The sequence below is a fragment of the Silene latifolia genome, chromosome 5, assembly GCF_048544455.1.
Source record: "Silene latifolia isolate original U9 population chromosome 5, ASM4854445v1, whole genome shotgun sequence".
Lineage (NCBI taxonomy): Eukaryota > Viridiplantae > Streptophyta > Magnoliopsida > Caryophyllales > Caryophyllaceae > Silene > Silene latifolia.
In genome coordinates, this window is record NC_133530.1 from 58,122,943 (window position 1) to 58,149,819 (window position 26,877).

Here is a 26,877-nt window from a genome sequence, read left to right on the forward strand (position 1 = left end):
TTTAATCAAAAGACATGAAAGAATGAAGTGATTAGCTATAAGTAAATAGAGTACCTGGGTTGAAGGTGAAGGCCTGAGTCCTGACTGCGTGACGGTGAGCGACGGCAAGGAAGAAGATGATGTAAAATTGTAAACAATTACTCCGTAGAATTTAGAAGTTAGAACGGCATTGAGCAAAGACGGTAGTTTAGGTTTTTTTTACTGCTTTGTGGATTATTGGGTAATTGGGTAATGGACTAGGGTTAGTGGAGTTTTGGGTAAACATTAATTAATTAGGACTTTTTTTTAGAATATATAAATATATTTTACTATATTTTAAAAATCGAGCCGCTCGCGAGCTTTTCGAGCCGAGCCAGGCCTTGCTCGGCTTGACTCGAAAAGTATCCGAGCCGAGCCAGAGCTCGATCCGAGCTCTAACGAGCCGAGCTTTGACCGAGCCTTGACCGAGCCGATCTCGAATAGCTCGCGAGCTGTCTCGGCTCATTAGCACCCCTACCCTAAGCCAATGCATGGCCTCTTCTTTTTCCTTTTTCTCTTCTCTAAATAATAGGTGTGTAAGGCTAGGTTAATTAGAGTGATCATTATGTTTGCCATTCGAAATTATCAAACATAATAAACCCATTTTCCTCTACAAAAATCGGTATCCTACATAAAATGGACTTCCATTTTATTTTGTCAATTTGTTATTTGTCACACAATATGTCACATGTAGCATGTAACATGTTATTAATTAATTTAATGCATATTTAACAATTAAATATCATTATATACATTAATTAAATTACATATAACAAATTGTCTAGTAATTCATAATTACATGGTATAAAATGGTACATGTATATAATTCACAATATTTTGTAATTATAATTAACCATTCATTCTTATCTCAATTGTTTCATAAACAATAATCAATTTTAGTAATAAAATATATTAATTACTAAAGTGAATCTTATTTAATCAAATTTAAATAAGATACTTATTCTTACTCACAAATATAAATTGTTCAAATTTAAGGAATTGATTAACTTGAATCATTATACAATTAACAAATTAGTCTATTAAGGAAATTGTCCTATAGGTGTGACCTTAAGGGATCAACTGATCACCACCGTCAAACGACAGTAATGTGATTGCACTATTGTTGATCAGTTGACTTATATGAATCATCCCATACATATTCTTATTTTGAGATTTAAACATGTGATCGCACTATTGTTGAGAACACATACTCCAACAGTTCATCCATCGGTCCCTTCTATCAAATTACAATATCCACCAATACTCAAGTAACCAATAATGCTCATAATTAACTCAACTCGATGATCCCAATTCTACATCTGTAATCACAATCGCAATATATAAATCACCCCTCCCCCAACCCACGTACACACACACAGAGAAATAGAAGTTGAGTAAGATAATCCCTACCTTTTAGGAATTCCACGAGCAATAATAGAAATTCAAAAGCGTTTCTCTATGAAATCGTCACCTACATTCATCAATTAGATATAATTACTTCTTAATCTATTCAATTACCCATAATCATCAATTTCCTCCAAATCCCCAATTTATAGGTTCGGTCTCAAACTAATTGAATAATATGAATTAAACAACATAAAAAATGAATAATTAGATATTAGAAGAATAAACTACTTGTGAAGAAAAAGACTCAACTGATTGATCCAAGATGCAAAACACTCAAATTGATTTGAAGAATAAGGTAAGTTCTCCCTCTAGATGATTATGTGAGCTTGAATTATGCTAAACGTGTTTTTAAGTTTGAATGTGATGAGTATATATAGGTTTTAGGAAGCAATAATAATAATAATAATAGTAGTAGTAGTAGTAGTAGTAGTAGTAGTAGTAGTAGTAGTAGTAGTAGTAGTAGTAGTAGTAGTAGTAGTAGTAGTAGTAGTAGTAATAATAATAATAATAAAAAATAATAATAATAATAATAATAATAATAATGGCACGTAATTCATCAAGCAAAACGAAGCATAAACACTCTAGTAGGCTTCAGAAGATGAAATCAGCAGGAAGAAGCATTGATAGTAAGAAAAAAGGACAGAAAAAAGGACCATCAGAGGAGGACGTGCTAAGAACAAAACCAATGCAGGAAGTTACTGGTGTTCCTGGTTTGAACTTTGATGAGGAGCCTACTGACAGCAGTCAAGTAGTTGAGGAAGTTATTGTGGAAGATATCACAGAAAGTGAGATAGAAAACAATGTTTGGATCACGAAAAGAGGAAAAAAGAGTGTTGTGGTTGCAGAAGAAGATGAAGATGATGATAACATCCTACAATTTACCACAGAGGACACTAAAGACGAGATTGAGTTCTAGAATAATGCAGTTTACTGCTTTGTTCTAGGTGAAAACCCTCAATGGGAGGTTTTGCAAGGGTTTATTCATAGAATATGGCAGAAGCATAATGTGGACAGGATATCATTCATGCCAAATGGGATATTTCTGGTACGTTTCAAGAATAGTAAGGATAAGGAGGCCATATTGTAGGCAGGGCACTTCATGTTTGACAACAAGCCATTGATCATCAGATCCTGGGATGTGAATGTTGAACTGTTGAAGGAGGATGTCAAAAAGTTCCTGCATGGATAAGGATTCATGATTTGCCTCTTAAATTTCGGGGTAAATGTTTGCCTTCCATTGCAGGACTAGTTGGCAAGTTACAGAAAGCTGATCAACCTACACTGGACAAAACTAGATTGGGTTTTGCACGAGTGATGGTTGAACTAAACGTTGGCCAAAAGTTCCCATCTAAAGTGAAATTCATGGATGAGTATGGCAAGATGATACATGTGGGGATTGAGTATGAATGGAAGCCTTCTATTTGCCTCAAGTGTAAAGGAATTGGTCATGAGATGACTACTTGCAGGAAAGCTTCAACCAACAAGCAGCAGAATAAGCCTGTTCAACAGGTCTAGAAGCCAAAGCCTGTAACTGTCACATCTACTGTGCATATCAGTCCAAAGAAGGTGAGTTCTCCTGTGTGTACTCCTTGTAATTCTCTTACAAATACTGCTCTCAGTCACAATTCTACACCAGCAACACCCCATAAGACTGGATCATACAGAGATGTTGTGGAAGGAGATGTGACTCCAAAAGTTGGTATTGGCCAACAGGGTAACCCTACTTCCAATCCTGTTAATGAATAACATTGGATTTTGGAATGTTCGAGGCTTGAACAATGTAAATAAACAAAAAACTGTAAAATGGTTCATTTATAATAAAGATATTGGTCTGTTTGGACTAATTGAGACTAAAATAAATGGGAAAAATGTGAGAAATGTTTCTACTAATATGTTAGATGGTTGGTGTGTTACTACTAATAGTAGCCAACATAAAGGTGGTCGTGTGTGGATACTTTGGAAACCGAATTTGTTTGATGTTCTGGTATGTCAATATGATGCACAATTTATCCACACAAGAGTCATTGCTAGAACCTCCCAGTAGCAGTTCTGGTTCACTATGGTATATGCTTACAATGAAGGAATTGGAAGGAGGGATCTGTGGCAGAAGTTAGGAGCTATTGCAGGACAATGTACTGGACCCTGGGCACTGGCAGGAGATTTCAATACAGTTATTAACCCTGCAGGAAGATTGGGTGCTAATACAAAACAAGCTGATATAGATGAATTTCTAGACTGTATATCAATATGTGGTGTTACTTATATTGGTGCTACTGGTGCATACATCACTTGGACTAATAAACAAGAACCATCTACCAGAGTTTTTAGTAGACTGGACAAATTTATGGTCAATCAAGAGTGGATGAATCAATTCCCTAATATGATGGCTCATTTCCATCCAGAGGGACTATTTGACCATTGTCCATGCACTATGAGCAATATTGCAGTAGGGGGTGGCAAACGAGCTAGCTTTAAATATTTCAATATGTGGGGCAAAGCTGCATCTTTTATACTTACAATCATTGAGCAGTGGCAAATGCATTATCCAGGGCATAAGATGTTTAATGTCATTAAGAAGCTGAAGGCATTAAAACCTGCACTGAAGGGTTTAAATAAGAACCGCTATGCTGATATTGTAAACTCCACAGCAATTGCCGACGCCAAGCTTCATGCTCTGCAAGTACAGTTAGTTTAGGACATTTATAATCCTGGATTGCTTCAGAAAGAGTTTGAAGCTTCTGCTAACCTAAAGGATCTAACTGTGGCAAGGGATAGTTTCTTGAGCCAAAAAGCAAAGTCACAGTGTCTAGAAGAAGAAGATAGTAACACTGCTTACTTTCATGGGGCTATAAAAAAGAGGATCAGCATGAACAAAGTTATTCAGATTGAGGATCAATATGGCACTGTATGCACTGATAGCCAAAGCATTCAAAATGCATTCCTGGACTACTATCAGACTCTGCTAGGTAGCAATAAACCTACTCAGAAGGTTAGACCTAGTGTGCTCAATGAGGGGAAATTCTGCTCTCAGGAACATATCCTTCTGTTGAATGCCCCTGTAACCAGTGCTGAAATCAAGAAAATTTTCTTTGACACTCCAGTTGATAAATCCCCAGGGCCGGATGGATATACTAGTGCTCTTCAAGGATAGCTGGGATGTTATTGGTGAAGATGTGTGTGATGCCATAAAACACTTATTCAGTACTGGTAAGCTCTTTACTCAGATTAATGCTACTAATATAACTCTTATACCTAAGTGTGAGAGGCCAACTTCAGTCAAGCAATTCAGACCTATTGCATGTTGTAACATGATATATAAGGTAATTTCTAAGTTGTTATACTATAGATTGGCTCAAGTTCTTCCTGATATCATCAATGACAATAAAGGGGCTTTCATTAAGGGGAGGTCTATTATTGAGAATGTTTTAATCTGCCAAGATATTGTCAAGCTTTATAATAGAAAGGCAGTGTCCCCCAGATGCTTGTTTAAAATTGACTTACAGAAAGCTTATGACACTATGGAATGGGAATTTGTTGACCAGCTCCTTCAGGGGTTACAGTTTCCTGCTGGATTCACTCACAAAGTTATGACATGTATTAAATCCACCTCCTTTTCCCTGTGTCTCAATGGGAGTACTTTTAGCTATTTTAAAGGGAAAAGAGGTCTGAGGCAAGGCGATCTCATCTCCCCCCTTATCTTTACTATATGCATGGATTACTTAACCAGAATGATTACTATGATGTGTCCAGATGGCCTTTCCAATACCACCCTCTTTGTAAGGCAACCAAGCTAAATCACTTGATGTTTGCTGACGACCTCTTAATGTTCTGTAAAGGAAATGCTTCTTCTATCATGCTGCTACTCAGAGCATTCTCATCTTTTTCTAGAGCATCTGGTCTTAATATGAATAGTTCAAAGTCTGAAGTTTATTACAATGGGGTTGGGCAACAACTGAAGCATGATATCCAGCAGGCTACAGGTTTTGTGGAGGGTTCAATGCCATTCAGGTACCTTGGGGTCCCTATCAAAGCAGGTAGACTGACCAAAACTGAATGTAATACTATAACTGAGAAAATGGTGAGTAGAATTAGAAGTCTTGGGGCAAGGAAGCTCTCTTATGCAGGTAGAGTGGTCTTAATTAATTATGTCCTTAATACACTCTACTCCTATTGGGCAAGTATCTTTCTTTTGCCTAAAAGTATCATCAAGAGAATTGAGTCCATATGTAGAAACTACCTGTGGGATGGCACTGCTGAGTATCACAGGGTCCCTCTCATTGCCTGTGACAAGGTTACTCTGCCTAAAGATGAGGGTGGGCTAGGAATTAAAAAAGCTCAGATATGGAACTATGCTACAGTTCCTAAACTGGTTGATTGGATTTATGGGAAGGCTGATAGACTATGGATAAGATGGGTAAATCAAATATACTTAAAAGTTAGGAATTGGCATGACTATGATCCTTTTGCTGATGTCTCCTGGTCTTGGAAGAATATATGCAAGGTAAAAAATCTTATGAAAGCTGGGTATACTGGTGGACAATGGACAGCTGACCCTAGAGGTTACTCCATCAGAAATGGCTATGATTGGCTTAGGATACAGCAGCCTAAGCAAGAATGGGTTAATTTGGTTTGGAATAACTGGAACATACCCAAACATGCTCTCATTGTATGGATTATCATGCATGATGGTCTGAATGTGAAGGACAAGCTATTCAGGATTTGTTACAGTGCTGATGATAGGTTCATAATATGTGACAGACACTCTGAAACACAGGATCACCTATTTTTTAACTGCAGTTATAGCCAACAAATCTTGAAGTTGATGGAACTGTGGTGTGGGTTTCCTATTCTGGTTAACAGAAACATGGGGACCGGTATGCCTGCAAAGGTGTGCCTGAAACAGAAAGTGCATTATCTGGTTTGGGCTGCTTGCCATTACCAAGTATGGACTCAAAGAAACAATGCCAGAGTTAACAACGCGCTGCTCAGGCCAAGCAAGGTCACTGAGCAAATTATTGTTGAAGTTCAAAGACGGATTAGAGGGAAAATCATGCATCCAGTGAAGAGTAATGATCAAGTATGGCTAACCAAATGGGGAGTGCTATGAATATGCTTAGATGAGCTTCTTGGTTTCATATAGGCCTTATTTGTTTGATTATTTTTGTTTGTATGCGTAATTGACTTGTCTATTGCTCAAAATTCCTTTGTAATTATTTTTTTAGCTTAATATAATTTCTCACATTTCACCAAATAATAATAATAATAATAATAATAATAATAATAATAATAATAATAATAATAATAATAATAATAACGGAAAATTCACGTGCTACCCTCAAATTTTTCCATTTTGCACGTGGTACCCAACTTTTTAAATTTGTGTACATGATACCCTCCATGTTTTATTTTCATGTACAGCATGCCCTTTTTGTCGCTATAAAGAAACTCAATTGCGCATAACTACTAGACCGGAATTCAGAATCGGACAATTTTTTTTCCTAAAGTGATTATCTCTTCATAATCTACGATTTGAGGAAAAAATTTGTTGACTGACATTTTATAGTTTTTTTTTTTAACAAAAATCTCAAATCAACCATATTTTCAATCTTAAATTTCTGAATGACCATTTTCGTTTTATCATTCTATAGACCGCGAAGAGATAATCAATTTGAAAAAAAATTAGTCAATTCTGATTTCTGATTTATGATTTATGCGCAATTGAAAATTTTCAAAACGATAAAAAGGTTACGTTGTGCTTCAAATTCAAATCTCAAGGAAAACATGTGTACAAACTTAAAAAGTTGGTTACCACGTGCAAAATGACAAAGTTTGAGGGTATCACATGAATTAATAATAATAATAATAATAATAATAATAATAATAATAATAATAATAATAATAATAATAAGAAGAAGAAGAAGAAGAAGAAATAAGAAGAAGAAGAAGAAGAAGAAGAAGAAGACGAATACGAAGAGGAAGAAGAAAGATGAAAAAGAATTCACGCATAAAATCCAAAACACGCTCAGGAATTCCCGCAGTACACGCGAGTCACTCCCAGCGCCATTTCTTCGTTACTGGGCGGAATGAAACTTGTGACCATGCGTTGGAAAGCTTAGACAATAAGCTTTCAACATCAACTTGAATCACCTCCATCGGAGCTCTATAACTCTAATTAATGCAGTTTGAAGTTGACCCTAATATAAGCGACATTGTTTCAATTCATTATGCAAGTGTTTAAGCTTTCTTATTAGTCTTTTATAGTCTACATTGTACTTAGACGCAAACAAAGGATCTTATAACCATAGAATATGAGTGGTATTGCAAAGACCAACATATTTGGTACATAAAAAATATCAAATGAGCAAAAGCTTGATGAAATGACAATATCAACACATCTTGTTCACATATTCACTCAATAACAAATATTACATCTCTTTAAGGCTTCAAAACATCAAACAACATTCAAATCAGTACTAACATGGTGAATGTATCCAAAAGAAGCTTAAGAATTTTTTTTCAAACATAGTGCTCATAACGAAAGAAATTAAAAAAATAGGTCTAAGTTAAAACTTATTACCCAAAACGGGTCCATGTAGGATCATGATTTTTGAGAAGATGCGTCGGAAATAAATCGCTCTGGTGCTTAGTGATATGCCATAAAGACGCTCAGCCTTGAGCGACTTTGTGCAAACAATTTAAAATATAAATATTTGATTCGATAAGCGGAGTCGAACACAAAATATCCCAGTTACTCACCAATTTCAACTTCTTAACCACCAATCCAAACAAATTCACATGCTTTATTAACGCGATTACGTATTGATATCGTAACTTATAAGGGTATTAAATACACGTATTAAATTATAAACTGACTTGGATTATTTAATGCTTCATGTATATCCAATCACTAATTAATAACATGAAACAATGTTGGTCCATCAGTTAATGCAAGTATTGTGGAAAGGAAGTCTTGGGTTCGATTCTAGCTACGTACATAGTTGCAAGTTTTTCCTTAAGTCGTTCCGGGGCTCATCGTGCTTATAGCAAATTGTTGAGCGGCTTAGTGACTTGATTCCGAAGCAAGTTTTCAAATATTTCAAGCCTACGTGGACCCAGTCTGGGTAATAAGTTTCAAAAAGGCCCTATTTTATTAAATTCTTTCAGTTTAAGCATCACTTTAGAAACCAGTTCAATATTAATTGTACAAGCACATATAAAAAAGGATTCTCAATATAAAATAGTCCAAAAAACAACAACTTTACATAATATCATCATTAACTACCAAAAGTAGTATCTATTCATCAATTCTCACTAGATCTATCATCCAAACAATGTAATATCGAGTAACTCATCAATGTTACCTTAGCTTGAACCTCAAGTCCTCCAAATTATCGCCGATTTCGTAGCAATCTGCGTCCGGGTCATTAAGGTTGTTTCCTAAAACACAAATTCAAGAAAACCAAATTAGATACTTTACCTTCTAAAAGATAAAACTTTAAGAAGTTTGAAAGGACGAGACTTTTTTATTTTAAAAGATGGAAAATGAGAGAAGATGAAGTTTGGTGCGAAAATGGGATGATTGGGTTGACTAATGAAATAGTTAGACTAATGAAAAATTGGAACCTCATATTATGGCCCAACCTGACTTAGCTTCACCCATTAACTAAGTGATTCGGTTTTCAGTCAGATTTTGTGTAGAATCCAATTGTAAGCTCTATATGGGCAATCTATTAACATTTTCTACACAACTACAATAAAAAGGCAATTTCTATAAAATAAGGCTAATAAAATAATAAAATAACTATTTAATTTAGTCAAATTCTTAAATTAAAATTCACGGGTGTTAGCGGTTAGGTTATTCTCGGAATACTTTATAAATTGGGTTATTTTTGGTAAATTGGCCTTAACCTTTACACCTTAATGTGGCCGTTTATTTTATAAAACATTCAAGCCAAATCAAAGGTAAAACGCATTGTTGTGCGAGTTGTAACCTAGAACTCTTTGTTGGGGATGATACACATAAAGCATAAGAGAGTAAATAATGTAAGGTAAAAATGAATGATGTTCTTTGTAAATATAGACCTGTGAAAATAAGAATGTTTCCTTTATTTTTAATATTTTGTAAATGGGTAGATTAGAATGATTATTCAATATAAGAAAATTGTTTCGTTTGAAACGGAATTTGGAGTAAGGGAAAAATATTATCACACGAGCCGAGAACTAAACAACTTTTATCTCTATATCACCAATACTTTTTGTGCATATGTTTTTTTCTCTCTTTTCTCCAATTGGCTAATGTATTACTTCTTTCCTCCCATCCTTTTGCTTACCTTTTGTTTTGGCCCAAAGCCGGAGGAGAGAGGAGGGAACCATTTGTTGATATTGTTATTAAATGACAAGTGTATAATGGGTTATATAAGTGGATGATCAAATTACCCTTCAAAAACATTCCAAATATAGAAAGGTAATCAATAAAGGAGACACCAAAATATATAATAGGTAAATAAAGGACCAGAACATAGGGAATACCTTTTATTTCACATTGAGTTAACAATCCCGAATTTGGTAATGTTCTAACTATACTTTAATTGTTTTATTATATATACCAGAAATGTCGAATGGGCTTACCAAACTTGGAGACAACATTTGACACTTTAGTCGACGCATTTGCTTTCTTGGACAAAAACAAAGATGGTTACGTCAGTAAGACTGAGATGGTTCAAGCAATTCATGAAACTACCAATGGTGAACGTTCTTCGGGACAAATTGCTATGAAAAGATTTGGTATGTGTACCTTTCTTCATCTATTTTCTAATCGATAGTTTTCGTATTTCAAATTGTACAGTCTCGAATACATCACTTTAACTTGATTTTCTCCATTTATACACATATAATTAAAAAAAATTATGAAAGACTTTGTCATGATGAATGTAAATATTTATTGTCATACTTTACTTTTTACTATTTTAATACTCTCTCTTATTTTATTTGTTGTTCTTCTTTTCTTTTTCATCCAATTCCACTTTTGTTTCCTTTTCACTTTTTTGGATACCTTTATGTGATCCAAAATCGATTTTATGTGGGATCATGTGTATTGTGTAGTCCAAATTAATTCCCTTATCCCATGTGCCAAAGAGAAAGGGGAATAACAAATCAAATAGGAGAGAGTACTTATATATGGTCAAAGTTATTAAACTTTGACTATTAAAACAAGAAGGACAATAATGGGATGGAGGGAATATTAGAAAATGTCTGCGTAGACTACGAATGACAAAGAGCTACTTATCATACCGCATCCATGATTATGTTCAAACTTAGTATCTATAATTTCTTGAATGTTAATAACGAGTAAAGATCCCACACAATGCATCCATGGTATATATATTGTTCTTTTTTCTGTGTGTGTATTACTTACAGATTTTAAATTGACAACTTATTAAATTTTCATATTTTACCCCATTTTGTTTTTATATTAAGAAAATAATATGAATTGGAAAATAATAAGAGAGAATTGAGTTAAATCATGAAATATGTATTTTAATGAAAATACTTTTATAATAAAATTAATAATTTTATTTTTTTAATTTTCTCAAATTAATTTAAACAATTTTTTTTTTGTTACGAAACTAATACTCCCTCCATACCATACCAATGGTAACATGGTAAAAAAAATGGGGTTTTTAAGAAAATAGGGTAAAAGCAAGGGTAAAGAGGGGAAAAAATAGGTGGGGTATGTAATTGTGGGTTTAATTGTGGGTTGGTAGGTGGGGTATGTAATATTGTAATGACATTTTGTGTAAATATCAAATGAGTATAAGGATAATTTGGTAATGTTGTGGGCCAAATAAGGAATGTTACCATTGGTGTGGTATGGCCGTATTAGGTAAGTGTTACCATTGGTCTGGTATGGAGGGAGTAGTATTAGTTTAAAAAATATGGAGTAAGTATGTGTCCAGTCATTCTCTAATAAGTTATAATAATACATATAAGAGATTTAGCCCAATAATTTATAACTTATACCCCCTCCGATCCAGACAAATGGTAACATAGGGAAAAAGTAGGTTTTTAAGAAAAGGTGGAAAAGTGAGGGGTAAAGTAGGAAAGTTTGATTGGGGCCACATGAATTTAGGTGGATTAAATAAGTAGTTGATGAGTAGGTGAATGAATAATAAAGTTGTAAATAAGTAGTGGATGTAAGGGTAATTTAGGCATTTTTCATGCCAAATATGGTATGTTACCATTGGTGTGTTTCATCCATTTTAGGTAAGTGTTACCATCTGTCTGGATCGGAGGGAGTAGTTTTTATACTCGTTCTATGTTATTTTTATTAAAGGATTATAATGTAGAGTTTCTTGAAAAGATTATAGTTAACTAGTGTAGATCCCCGTGCTACAGCATGGTATTTTTTAACTTTGTTTTATAAAGAGACATTCTCATTAAATTAATTGCATAAATTAATTGTACCTTTATTTAATGTTATAATAAAATGAAAGTTTATTACTATCAAAAAACACTTAAAGTTAAGTTATTTTTGTCTTAAACCATTTTTATTTTACTATAAAAATCAACTCTATAATGCTATATCATTGCATGAAACTAATTTATGACATTAAATTACAATTAAGTGATGTAAAATTTTAAAAACTAATTAAAATACGTATAAACCTTATAACAAAAATAGGTAAAAACAGTATACCACGCACTTAAAAAGATGATTTACGAATAATTAGACTAATATTTTTTTATTTTTAATTAAAAAAAATACATATAAGTTGTTACGTCCTTTAAAATATACACCATATTTAGAGTGTAATTGATGAAGGATAATATAAGAAACAGATTTACGCAATTTTAGGGTGTAAGTGATGACAATAATTATGTTAAAGACCGCATAAGAAGCAGGTTTGCGTAATTTTAGAGTGTAACTGATAAGAATAATATCTGGAAATGGAAATGGAAATGGAAATGGAAATGTGCATAATAAATTATGAATTTTAATGAAACGGTCATAAATATGAATTTTAATTAAAAGATTAGAGTTTAATTATAAGAATTTATTAATTGAAAAGATAATAATGTAATGAATTTTATTTCTACTTGTTACCTTATTTATTTAGATATCTTTTGGAGGGAAACTAAGAGAATTTTTATTCTCTTAGTAATAGGGGGATTAGAAGATTATATCTCAATGAAAGATAATAGATAAATGAAAGATAGTCTCATTGGTTTCCTTATCCAAGTGAGAATGTACTTTGAAGTAAAAACTTTTGAGGTTACGTTTTTTTTAGTATATATCGGAGGTTTTAGTTATAATGAAAAGCATCGAATTAGCCATTTCCCAAGGATGTTGCTATGGCCCTTTGTTATGAACATTTAGGCGTTGTTTGGCTGCCTTCCAAATTCATGTGAATTGGAAGTTCCTAGGAAGTGCAAAATTGAGGTCTTGTTTGGTTACCCAATTCATGGGAAGTTGAAGTTACTATGGAACTCCAATTCCTACATAATGTAGGAAATCACTTACCTAGCCTCCCTTGGTAAGTGGAACTTCCCACATGAATTGTGTTCCCATATCCCAACCAAATAACTTTTTTGCAATTCACATGAATTGCAAAATCATATGAATTTTATTTCATGGGAACTCCATCTTCCCATTGTCAACCAAACAACCCCTTAATCATGATAGAATAATATTCGGTGTTCTATTATGTATGTCCCTAGTGAAAGCTTTATGACGAATAAATTTATGTTGCAATAAAGAATATAATGCACTTAACTCTAATAAGGGCACTTAACACAGCACATGAACAATATATGCACGTCTTTAAAACAACGTCCTAGATTCCTAGATAACGGCCACTGGTCGCAAATCTATCTGGCTTTGCAATGGGGTCGGATGTAGCTAGCCTTTTTACCACTCGTAGTAAAATAATAAACAGGTTGTTTCCCATAAGGAAAATGAAATCAAAAGAATATACTGCATTATAATGGAATGAAAAATATGTACCAGATAGTTTTAATATCGGTTATCGTAGCCTTATCTCAACAATCATGCCATAAATATGACTGATCCTACCTTAGAATGCAGCTATGGTAGCCTTCAAGTCTTTTGTAAGTCATTTGTGGCGCAATGCTGTCCTGACGTTTGATTCTATGGCTCTATAAATCATCTACTCAGTTAAAAATTACCTTGAACATGTAGATAGATCTAAGAAAACAAATTGAATAAAGTTATACATGCAGTCTTCCTATTTTCTCCCTTTTTGATTGAAGGGCGGCAAAATTTTTATAAGCAAGCAGTCATGCTCCACTAAGTAACAATAGTCGATTGACTTTACTATGTAGAACACTACATTAGCTTGACTCCTCATATCAAGTTATACATTTGTACTAACAGTCGGTGTATCACCCTTTCTTACCCGACCAAGGTAATTGGGAGATGTTAATATCTCGGTATCTCGAGGCACTGAAATCGGAATTACAATTAAGAAACTTTTTATATAAATAACAAGTTTAGTGATTTACAAAACAAAGAACGAATAAAATTAAAGCGAGCTATACAACTTGACTACCATCTATGTTATCTATCAACTATTCAAGTACTCGACTCCAAGTCCAAAGCGCATCCCGTCTCTCGCGTGACACCAAAACAACTTGTACTCAACTTGCTCCCCATATGATTGTAAATATAATATGGATCGACACAAGCCACCCCGAAATTAGGTGACAATTACACGGACACACAACACGTCAGTTTCAATAAATAAACAAAAGACGCTACGTGATAAATAAATATGCATCATCCAAATGAAATGAATGAGACACGATTATACAATTATCACGACGGGTCACACCCATAGGTAGCGGGTCCGGAAGCCAACCAGATCCACTGCCAAACGTCGTGCCTCAACCACATGAGTCCCTCCATACTCAAATCATTAATGTGCACATCCCTCTTGGAGTTGGAAGCTCTAAGAGGCGACTCAAGCGTAAGACCGTCTTACGTCTCTTCAACTACCAAGTACCACCACCAACAATCTCCAATGTCCACAATAGCACATCTATCACAATATGCGAGATCTCAAGCATAAAGTTTCCTCAATAATTACAATTACCAACATGTCTCATGATACCATTTTCACATTAACATGTTATTATGCAATTCTATTAACAACATAAGACCAATGTTAATGACCCATTATCATGCTTCAATAAAGTCCCACCAATGTCAAGAAACCAACATAAATAACCCATTAATCATAATAAATGCAACACATCGATAATAACACATGCAAAGCCTCTTATTATTGAAAACAAGTAGGACTAACCTATCTTTTAGCATACTCCATAAGCAATCCAACATAAGCAAGATCCATCTCATAAAACTGTCTTATCCTACAATACCACAAAAAAATATCACAATACATACTACACTATGATACAACACAAATCCTTTATTACTACCCACCAATTACCTGTATTACATACACTAATTACTAAATATTACCTAAATCAAAACCCCCAAAAGTTAGGGTTCATACTGAAAATAAAAGGGTAGATCTCAACTTACAAGGTGGAAGGAATGAAGAGGAAGGTGATCAATCTCCAAAACCAAGCTTGAATCTCATGAAAGTTTGTTTCTGGAGGTTTTAGAGAGAAAGGAGAGGATTTGGAGTGAGAAGGAAGAAGATAGAATGAATGAGGATAAGGGTTTAGGATTTCCTTATTCCGTATGTTCACTCGATCCAGTGACCCTCACTCGGTCGAGTGCAACGGAGTTCTCAACAATGACCAGTTTTCGTAAAATAGTCATATCTCACTCGTTTCTTGGTCATTTTGGGCGTGTGTGACCTACCGTTGTAACTGTAAGAGAACAAAGACATCACCTCAAATTGGAATCATATCAATACCATATCTATATCTCAAGTTATTACAGTTTTCAAATTGGAATCATAACAAAGACAGTCTCATTATTACAAATTTCTCTTACATGAAAAGTATAGAGTGAAACAAAATTTTTACAAAACTTTAAATAAAATCTCCACTTGAAATAAAAGTCTTTTGAACTACAGCGGAAGTAACCTGAAATAAAATCAGAAGACAAAATGGATCTACCTCCCATGACGAGTAGCCCAAAAGGGAGAAAACACGCCAGCTGGAAAGTTGAGTAACAGATAATATCTCAATGTATGTAGCCTAATTTTGGTCATGGCGTGGAAACACAGACATGTAAAAATAAAAATAAACAACCAGAATAATAAAAACACTCCCCATTACTAATAAGTAGCTCAAACCAACTCCGTTCTATTCTCGTAATATAACACACTCTCTTGTACCAATAATTAAACAATCCTAACTCATTACTCCGTCTCACTCATTATTACGTCTCATAATAAAATACTCTGAAACAACCAGATATCGTATTCTTATCGTCAACCCTAAGACTAGGACAAGGGGTGAGTAAACTGGCGGTAAGACCGCGAAACAATATCTCCATTTCAATATCAATTTTAAACTCAAAACATAACTCAATAACCATGGTCACTCTGGACCGTAAATATAACTCGGCACATAGGCCCCCGATAACTCAATACCAGTAACCAATCTTAATTTTAATATCAATATCGTTAAATATTCCATTTAGAGAACTGCTCAACACTTAGAGTGAGTAAAATTCTAAGCTACTCACCCGCGAGTCAAGGTCAGAGAAAAAAGACAACAAAAATGCGACAAAATCCAAGAAATACACTATCGGAAACAATAAGAATCTCGGTAACTTGACAAGGTTAAACAAATAAATAGTAGCATCTCAATCTCGTCCAAAAGCTGTATACCAAACGATTGTCCCAATTGCTTTCACACTCATTTATCACAAATTTCTTTGCCTATCGTTAAAATAATGACACACTACAAACATCTCTTAGCCATCATCATTGACCCATTAAAAACACTAGTATTGTCAATGTCAGAAACATCACCTTCATAACTATTTTAAATCAACACCGACTACATGAACGCTAAACCCATCTCCCAAATAGAAGAATAAGCTTATTGATATAAAATATTAGTGCAGGAATCAATTACTAATAGTGCAACAGAGATAACATCAACACATAAAATTCGTAATAAATTAATAACAGTTAGCAAGTAATTCATATAACCTCGAATAATAATAATAATAATAATAATAATAGGATCACTAGAATCATGTTACCATTATATTAAGAAACTACTCTAAATTCTCATTTGAAAGCGTACCAAATATATATGAACATGAAAATAAATAAGGTAGATGGTGCTGATTCTACGGACAACCAAATAAAAGGATGCATGGCTGATGATGAGCAATATACGAGAATTACTTATGTTAGGATTAAGAGTAAAATATGGGTTTAATAGGCTGATAGTGATGAAGACAATAAGGAAAGGAGGCAAGATGGTGTACGTAAAACAAAAGGGCGTTTGGTATAAATTAGGGTTTAAAGTGAATCGGCTTATTAGACATAAACAACCAAAATTTTGTTATATAATTTAAATGAGTTTAAGCAATTATTTCTAACAAGTCTTATTAAAATTAAAATATTAAAATAAGTTTTTAAGAATAGTTGTGGTATTACAATCTTCCCCTCTTAAAAGGAAGATCGTCCCAAAGTTCGGATTTAAAGAAAATTGAGACTCTTTTGAAAATTTTAGGGTATTATAATCTACCCTCCTTAAAAATAACTAAATTGTGTCACAAAAGTTTAGGAAAGGTTTTTAAAGTAAAATCGGCGGTGTCAAGATATGATGATCTTAACACCTAATCAAGAAAGAACTTGGCTCTGATACTAATTTGTAACACCCTCATTTATTCAGGAGCCTTTAGCTAGATATCCCAAGTAAATGAGAGCGTTACCATCTCGGTTTCCCGAAGTAGTGAATAACAAAGTACAACAAGCCACAGTACTTTAAATAAAACTCCAGTGATTACATACTCATTACAAATTAACCAATTAAGACTTAATATAAATTAAAGTACAACTCGCAGCGGAAATAAATTAAGTGATCAAATAATCTATGTGGTCTAAACTTCTAGGTAGACAGGCCAAGTCCTCACGCATCCAATAGCTCCCAAGTTAGCTAATCTTTAATACCTGTCAAATCTTCTCCCCATTATGGTTCATCACAGGTGTTCACGAATACATAGTTAACCACGAGGTTGAGTAGAAATAAACTAAACAACAATAATACTCCAACCAAAATAGACATCTTTCGAATTCTCTTCACTTCATCCATACAACTCACGTACGTCACTGGCAGTAGCACAACACCCTTAACACCGTGTTATGCTCAACTGGCAGTAGTACTTGCGTACCATGCTCACCTGGCAGTAGTAATTACTTACTATGCACAACTATCTCTAGCAGTAGTAATTACTTACTATGCACATCTGGCAGCAACGATTACTCGCTACGCATAACTGGCAGTAACACCCTCCGTGTAATGCTCAACTGAACAACCATCGCACCACACCATATATAACCAACAATAATGAACAATAACAATCCAGTCATACGGCTGCGTTAATAACTTAGCATACACATATACTCCATCTCCAATAATTAATCCCAATATTAACATTAATCTCATCAACCATCACAATTGAATATACGTTCACTTAATAATAAAACCCGAGTTGAGTAGGAATTTCCTACCTGACATTCTGACAAGCAAATACAAATAATGCAATCTACTAAAAAGTATCCTTCAAGAAACCCGTTCAACAAGTCCGTCACCTAAAGATAAATAATATACCATTATTATTATTATTTATATTTTATTTATATTTCATTATTAATTATCATATTTATTCATTAACTATAATAATTATATTATTACGTAAATTAGTAACCAGGGCACGTCTTAAAAACCCGTATCAATATTAAACGTGACCCAAATAAAATAATAAGAATATCATACGCAACACAACTTTTACCAAAAACCCACACCAAACCCACACCCACGACAACACCCACAACAACCCCAAAATCCCAACTTCTAACCATCACCTAGCCAGCCTCCACACTCACCCACCTTCCACAGCACCACCAGCCCAGACTAACACGACCAACCTCCTTACGAGCCCCTCCTAAACGCATGCCCTAACCCCGCAACAACAACACACGAGACCGACGCAACATATATAACTCACGGTTTACAGCACTATTCACGACTACCACCACCCTTTTTCACCGCCAACTCAACCACCCATGACCATGGGTTCAGCCAACCCTAACCACCGCCATCCCACAGACACATGGCCACAAAAACACGCCGTAGCCAACCAACACCATCGACACCACCAACAACAATTTACACGCGACAAGTCCGGCAACCACCCCACAAGCCACCACCTGCAACTCCCCCAGAACCGACATAACCAGTCACGGCTAACCAACATGCCCTAGTTACCCTACTCACGACGCCCACAACACCAATAACAACAACATTAACGCAAATTCCCTTGTTTCTGTTTTCCGGCAAGCCGTTGCACAAACCCTAACAACAACCACCCACGACCACCCCAAAGTGGTTGACTAACCTCCCACAACCCAGCCAACCCTAAATATCAACCGTGCCCTTTCCCGTGGTCTAGTCAACAACAACACACTCTTCCCTCACACGATTTTCCGGCGAGACACCACCCTTGTCACCCACCATGGTCGACCCTTCCCACGGGTACCAACCCTAGCCCAGGTCAGGTCAGACAAGTCAAGGCAAGGTTCATAACCTACATAAACTGTGAATGCAACACCAATACAACAACCCATCAAACACCCATTCCCGACGGTCAACGAAGGTCAATGATGGGTCCAAGTCAAACCCTGATGATCCATGGTCATGGTGACGGTCTTAGTTTGTCATACGGTGGTCTAGTTTACAAGTTATAACAATTACAAAATAAATAAATTATAATATAAGACGGTCTTACCTTGAGACGATAATATAAGCTGAGTTCTTCCCTTTTCTCCCTTCTAAAATCTCCCTCTTTCTCTTTATTTTGAGATTATGAATTTTATGAGTGAATAAGGTCTCTAATTAGGTCATATCATGTATTATATTGACAAGGTAGGTCATATAGAGCGGTATTAGGAAACTATGTAATTATTATATTATTACTATTATTATACAAATACAATTACAATTACTATTAGGATTATTGTAATTATTATTATTATGCTTCAAATATTCGGCTCAACTCGTCTTCCCGACTCATTCATTATTTTATTATTAATTATCGTATTATGTGCAATTATTAATATAAATACCTTTTTAATTGATTACTTGAATTACATAAGTTATTCTTATAAATTTATATCAAATTACGGGGTATTACACTTTTCCCTTAAAATAAACTTCGTCCCCGAAGTTCACCTCACACTCTCTTTTCACAACTATTCCTCAACCTTCCCTTAAGTCTCATTACCGGTTCTCAAATACTCTCTCCCCATTACCGCTGTCCTTTACTCTATCGTAAATTCCGTCAAACTTCTTATTGTCATCATCACTCTTATTAACCACACATATTTATCGTACACATCCCAAATTTATTTGCTCAACTGCATTACCTCCTCTCATTTCGTACTTTATCTTTCCTTAATTTCCAAATTATTACATTTACTCCCCCTAAAAGAGAACTTCGTCCTGAAGTTCAATTGTCAAGCCTCATAATGTTTTCTCGAAGGACTCATTATCTAACGCCACAAGCCATCCCTTCCTGGGTTTACTAACCGTAGGTCTTTCCTACACAACTCTAAGGTAAAACCTCGTATATTCATAATGCCATTAATATAAGTCATAGTCTATGGGTATCCGGAAGGTCAAAGCACGAAGTCAAATCTGAGGTATAACGTTCTAATTTCATAACTAACGCCCAACTGCCGTTGGTGATACACGCATATGTGTGTGTGTGTGTGTGTGTGTGTGTGTGTGTGTGTGTGTGTGTGTGTGTGTGTGTATTAAAATCACAAGAATATACGGACTCCATGAAACAATTAAGAAACGCCAAAAGTACTCGTAATATGACTCATCATATTCAAAATTTTGATGTTCCACATACACCATGTCACGCATGTACCGCGTCAAATCCCCCACATGATCACACATGTATTTCCATACTCGAACACTTCTGCTTATAAGGAAGGCTCCAATACTCAATCATGAAAATAACCATTATATGACACATAATTCTCACCCATCGCATGACATGAACATCGTTATCACAAAATAAAATCACAGTAGGTAACATGCACCATGCAAGCTTATCACATCCCCTTTGCCATCAAATTACACGTGTCAAATAGCGACTTTCATTTAAAATTTACTTTTATATAGTATAAGCCACATAATATGGTCAAATGTAAATAACTCACAAGGTCTCATCCATATGGGGTCATCATGTTCATCTTACACAAACCGACCAATATAAACCGTGAAAGTAAGGGTTTATATACAACCAATATTTGGTCGACTATTGAAAAAAAAGGGTCGAAGCAGACCACTCGGTCGAGTGTAGGAGGCCACTGAGCCGAGTATGCGGCACTTAGTCGAGTGCAGGGTGCACTCGGTCGAGTGTCACCTGGCCAGGAGATTTTCGTTCCCAAACCCGTTTCCATGCTTCTTATTTCATCACACAAATGCTAATAGACCCCAATGGTGACTAATACACCATCGGATAACTGAATTTAAAAAAAACTCTTGGCCTTATGGCAATCATTACAACATAATTAAGATAAAATGTTTGAGACACAGTACCAACATAAACATACTATTTCATAGTTCTTTTCGCAACCGTTCCATCTCATCCCCTACAACCGGTGATGTATCATAATATCGTCACAACAACCACACTGTAGTGCGACACAATAGTAACATCGGTATACTCAACACTCACACTAACTCATGAACACGGCCCTAACGACCCCTTATTCTCAAGGAAGAATAACAACATCATCACCCAAATAAACATTACAACGAGGTTAGGACGCACAACATGTACGTTTCATATAACGATTAGAAGGCAACTTTACAAAAAACATATATTCTACCACTCATAGGGCCAGAGTCCCACACAACCACTAGCACACTTCCATGTATACATACTTAAATTAAACGGTTATACTATATAACACAAGTGATCTAAATGCCTTAACTCCATGATTGAATCTATATGCATTACATATTACGCTCTTAGTCCCATAACCGCGAAAACCAAGCTTGGTAGCACTAAATCCACAATTATATATCGAACCATTAAAACTCAAATTCATCCCTCTTGCGTCACGACCGACAGTACGACTTCCTCACAAGGGTTCGCCCGAAACATGTAACAAATTCCTTATTGAATGTTGGATTACAAAACTTGCAAAATCCGTAACACGTCTCTCATCCTAATGCTCTCTCTCATATTCCAGTTTCATAAATCTTTGTCACCATCTATTCGACTCACACCTTTCCTTAAGTCCAATCTCACTACTATTAGCAACTCATGTCATCGCTTTCTTTTCACTCATTGGTACCTATATATTCCCTTATCATTCCACAAAACTCCACTCAAACATTTGCTTACCAAAATCCCCAAATCATACTCAAGGGTCACTATGACATGCCCTTCAAACCCCGTTCACTATTTATGAGTCCGAACAACCGCTAAATATCCCATTTTGATTACACACCACTCATCGTTTATAAGTTGTCTCTCATGGTTATCTTACTCAACTCGAAGCTTTGCATGGGCTAACATATCTTCCTAATGTTCCCAAATTCTCAAACTTGATGACTCTATTCAACCCCATACAGCTTGTCGAAGCCATAGGTCTAAAGGCCAGACAGGGTAAGAAAATCATCCTTTCGGCTCACACTCAACCCTATGCTCGGAAATCCCGGGTGTTCAATCACCAGAGGTACCACCTGCTCTTGGCGTGCATCTCTTTCTTGGCTGCTTCTCGTATTCCTTGATGGCCTCGACATGCCATGACACCCTATTTAATATGTCGAATCTCGGGTGGGGTGATGAGAATTAAGACGTTCCGGAACGGATACAGAAGAGGTAAGAATCAAATAATCTTGGAATGGATAGAAATTTTCCCAAACGCTTTAAATCAGTAACAACACTTAAAAATTAATCCTTGACATGAGTTTTCATTCAAATAACGTTTACTTATACACAAGTTTTCCGGGAAAAGAAGTCTTGGTGAAATCATGCCACATTCCAATTCTAATTAAGATGATGATAAACATTTAACAACCTCGACACTAGTATTTCAAGAATGAACATAAGAGTCAAAATTATTTGGCATACTTCTACATTTTCGAAAATTTGAGAAACCTTCAAATAAATTTTCTAACTCAAGTTTTTTTTTTTTTTGATAAAATGTAAGAATATATTATCAAAAAGAGAAGTAACCATACATTTGAGAAAGGACCAGCCATTAGCAGGCCACTTCCTAACTCAATACAGCTCCAGCCCAGACTTTTAAGCCCACAACAGAAAAACACACTTACATCACAACTGATCAAATTAAGGAATAACAAATCGAGATAGACCAAATCCCTAATTTAGACAACAAAACCCAGGTAACCTTCATCTTCTTCGATCCCAATCACCTCCGTCGTCCTTTATTCAGTCTCACACACCTTCAGTTCAAATCTAAAAGTCCTTGAATCCAAATCTTGTCTCTGTCTTTCACTGGGAAGATGATCGTGGTTCGCAGCCTCTTCTTCATTTCTGTGAAGAAAGGCAATCCAAGTTATAACTAAGCATGGAAATAAAATTTCGGGTATACTAATTACCTAATTTCGAAAATTCTGCGTCTTAAGATGAAAAATTTCCTCAAGTTACGGCTTCACCAGCCATTGTAGTGAAAGATAAACATCACATGAGACAAGCAAACCATGTTAAGAGCATAAAAATCAAAACTTTAGCATAATTGTCATTGTTTCAAAATTCATGAAAAATTAAATTACCAACCAAGTTTGCACCTCGAAATATAATCAAGAGAACATATACTACCCATTTTCAAAACATTTTTGTCTTTATGGCGGAAAATTTGCATTCTAAGACTTCATTAGACATTATAGTGAAGAATTTAACTCTCACATGAAACAATTAAACCATGTTTGAGATGTAGGAATAGAAATTTAGTCGTGACTCATAGAAGTTTCGAGAGTCTTAGTCAAAATTATAAGGCAAAATTTCGTTGTAAGACGGTGCGTAGCTTTACTAACAAAGAAGGTAGAATTATAACATAATTAACCAAGTTTTACACATGAAAATTCAAAATTTGGGCATGGTTTTCCCATATTATTAAAATTTAAGAAGAACTTTTAAAGATGAAATTTCAACATGAAAGACAAGTTCTATCACTAACCACAAAGGTTAGGCCTTTGTTGGTCAATTAAATCGAACAACAAGCACCAAATTTTAAGCATTGACTCAAGAACACAAGCTTTCAAATCATCCATGGTGGACAAAATTTTAACATAAAAATTAATTTTTTTGACCACATTAATGATGTAGAAAGTTAATTACCAACATGAATTGAATAAAATTATGCAATTAATTGGTAAAAATTGTACAAATATGTGTAGATCTAACCAAAATCAATTTCGGGAAAATGAACACACTTACATAGTCAAACTAGAAAAGACGGATGTAGAAAAGTGGAGTAGCAAAGTGAAATCCAAACAAAAAATCACAAAATGGAGTTTTGAAATTATTTTTAGATAAATTTTGATGTTGGAGTTATAAGGTTTCAGGTAGAAATGAAGAACGTATGGTAAAGAAAAAAGCAAATTTTATACGAGTTTCTCAACCCATCAGACTCACTCGTTCGAGTATTGAGGGAACTCGGTCGAGTATTGAGGGCACTCGGTCGAGTACATCTTCACTCGATCGAGTGACCATTTTCCAGAAGTTTACCTTGAATATGCCCACTCGGTCGAGTGACTGTTCTAGTCGGTCGAGTACTACCCTACTCGGTCGAGTGTGGCCCTATACTCTCTCGTGTGATCCTCTACGGCTTTTAATTCTCGATTAAATTGAACTATGGTTTCCCTGCAAAACAAAGAAGGATTCAGGATTCCGCCGACTATTAGTGACCAATTCCTGAGTTAGCATCATAAGGCATCATACTCACCGTGTTTGACACGTTACCTTCAGACTCATAACTACTCTACCAACAATCATCATCATTCATGCTTAAACGATGACACTAACAAGTTCAAACACGCATACGATATCTACATACAAAGATTCAGGGCTAATGTCCCTCATGCATACACACACAGACAACAATCCTTCCTGAAACATGTTGTACACATAGTTCTTTCACCCGACTTCTACAAGTTATCATATCCCATGTCATATAAAACGTACACTATAAGAATGCATCCTGTACCATAACATACATGAAACCAGAACACGATTCACATAGCGTTACTGATACTCATAACCACCCACGTAGTGACTATCCGAGACAATAGTCACTAGTTTTGATATACGGGCGCCTACTCATCCAAAACCGACCTTCTATTGTACTCATGTCAGGTTCATTTTAATAGACACTCCTAGGTTCATTTTGGTTCTTTGGTTTAGGTTCCGAAATCGTCGCTCTAATACCACTTTGTAACACCCCCTTCTTACCCGGTCAAGGTAATTGGCATATGTTACCATCTCGGTTTCCCGAGGCAGTGAAATCAGAATTAAAATTAAGAAACTCTTTATATAAATAACAAGTTTAGTGATTTACAAAACAAAGAAGGAATAAAATAAAAGTGAGCTATACAACTTGACTACCATCTATGTTATCTATCAACTATCAAAGTACGCAATATTCCGCGTGACACCAAAACAACTTGTACTCAACCTGCTCCCCATATGATCAGAGTTATCATATGGATTGATACAGGGCACCTCGGAAATAGGCGACAATTACACGAACATAAAACACGTTAGCTTCAATAGATAAATAAAAGACACCACGTAATAATAAATATGTAACATGCCAAAGATCTGAATGAGACACGATTATACAATCATCACTATAACATCCCACGTTAATTGAAAAGGTCCAGTGATAGGCTTAAATGACTAGTGCTTAAAATGATTGGAAGTACTACTCATATCAACAAAGTGCACTATCTTTTATGGTCATCCATGCAAAAGAACTCCAAAGTTAAGCGTGCTTGGCTGAGAGTAGTCTTAGGATGGGTGACCTCCTGGGAAGGTTCCCGGGATGCGCATGGGTGAGGATAAAATACGCTATAAAGGACCTGTGTTGATCTGTGGGTTATGTACACAGCCTGGTGAGCTATCATAAGTAACCGCTCCCGACCAGGTTTGGGTCGGGGTGTTACAAGTGGTATCAGAGCAACCCTGCAACCGTGTGGTGATGGGAGGAAGTTCTTATACGCTCCTAGAGGCAGTTGTTATACACTCCATTGTGATCATCCGCCTATCGGGGGAGGATTCTGGGTTAGCGGTTATGCTCCCATGCGCAACGAGGACGTTGCGTTCTTCAAGTGGGGTTGATTGTAACAACCCACGTTAATTGAAGAGGTACAGTGATAGGCTTAAATGACTAGCGTTTAAAGGGATTGGACGTACTACTCGTATCAACAAAGTTCACTTTCTTTTATGGCCATCCAAGCAAAAGATCTGCAAAGTTAAGCGTGCTTGATTGAGAGTAGTCTTAGGATGGGTGACCTCATGGGAAGGTTCTCGGTATGCGCATGAGTGGGGACAAAATGCGCTATAAAGGACCCGTGTTGATCTGTGGGTCATGTACACAGCCTCGTGAGTTATCATAAGTAACCGATACCGACCCGATTTTGGTCGAGGTGTTACAATCACGCCGGTACCGGGATACGCCCAAACGTACCCACAACCACCAGTGCCAGGGACACGCCCACGACACTACACCTTACAAAGAGGTATCGGGACATGCCTAGACGTACTGGGTCTGGAAGCTAACTGGATCCTCTGCTAGACATCGTGCCTCAACCACACGATTCCCTCCATACTCAAGACATTAATGTGCACATCCCTTATGGATTGGGAAGCTCCGAGAGGCGACTCAAGCGTAAGATAGTCCCCCAACCGTCTTACGTCTCACCAACAACCAAGTACCACCACCAATAATCTCCAATGTTCATAATAACACATCTATCACAATATGCATATAGATGTCAAGCTTAAAACTTCCTCATTAATTACAATTTCAAACATGCCCCATGATACCCCTTCAACATTAACATGCTATTATGCAATTCAATTAACAACATAAGACCTGTGTTATTGACCCATTACCATGCTTCCAGAAAGTCCTACCAATATCATGAAACCAACATCAATTACCCATTAATCATATTAAATGCAACACATCGATAATGACACATGCAAAGACTCTAATTGTT

General features: G+C 35.7%; 1 protein-coding gene across 2 annotated transcripts in view; it reads left to right on the forward strand.

Annotated features, from left to right (window-relative positions):
* The window catches only part of LOC141657444 (putative calcium-binding protein CML21), a 98,302-nt gene that overhangs the window by 19,799 nt on the left and 51,626 nt on the right, over positions 1-26,877 (forward strand). For both annotated transcript variants that reach the window (XM_074464693.1, XM_074464692.1), the window contains exon 4: positions 10,035-10,209. In XM_074464693.1, the coding sequence (XP_074320794.1) occupies positions 10,035-10,209 (175 nt within the window). The remainder of the gene's footprint in view (positions 1-10,034; positions 10,210-26,877) is intronic.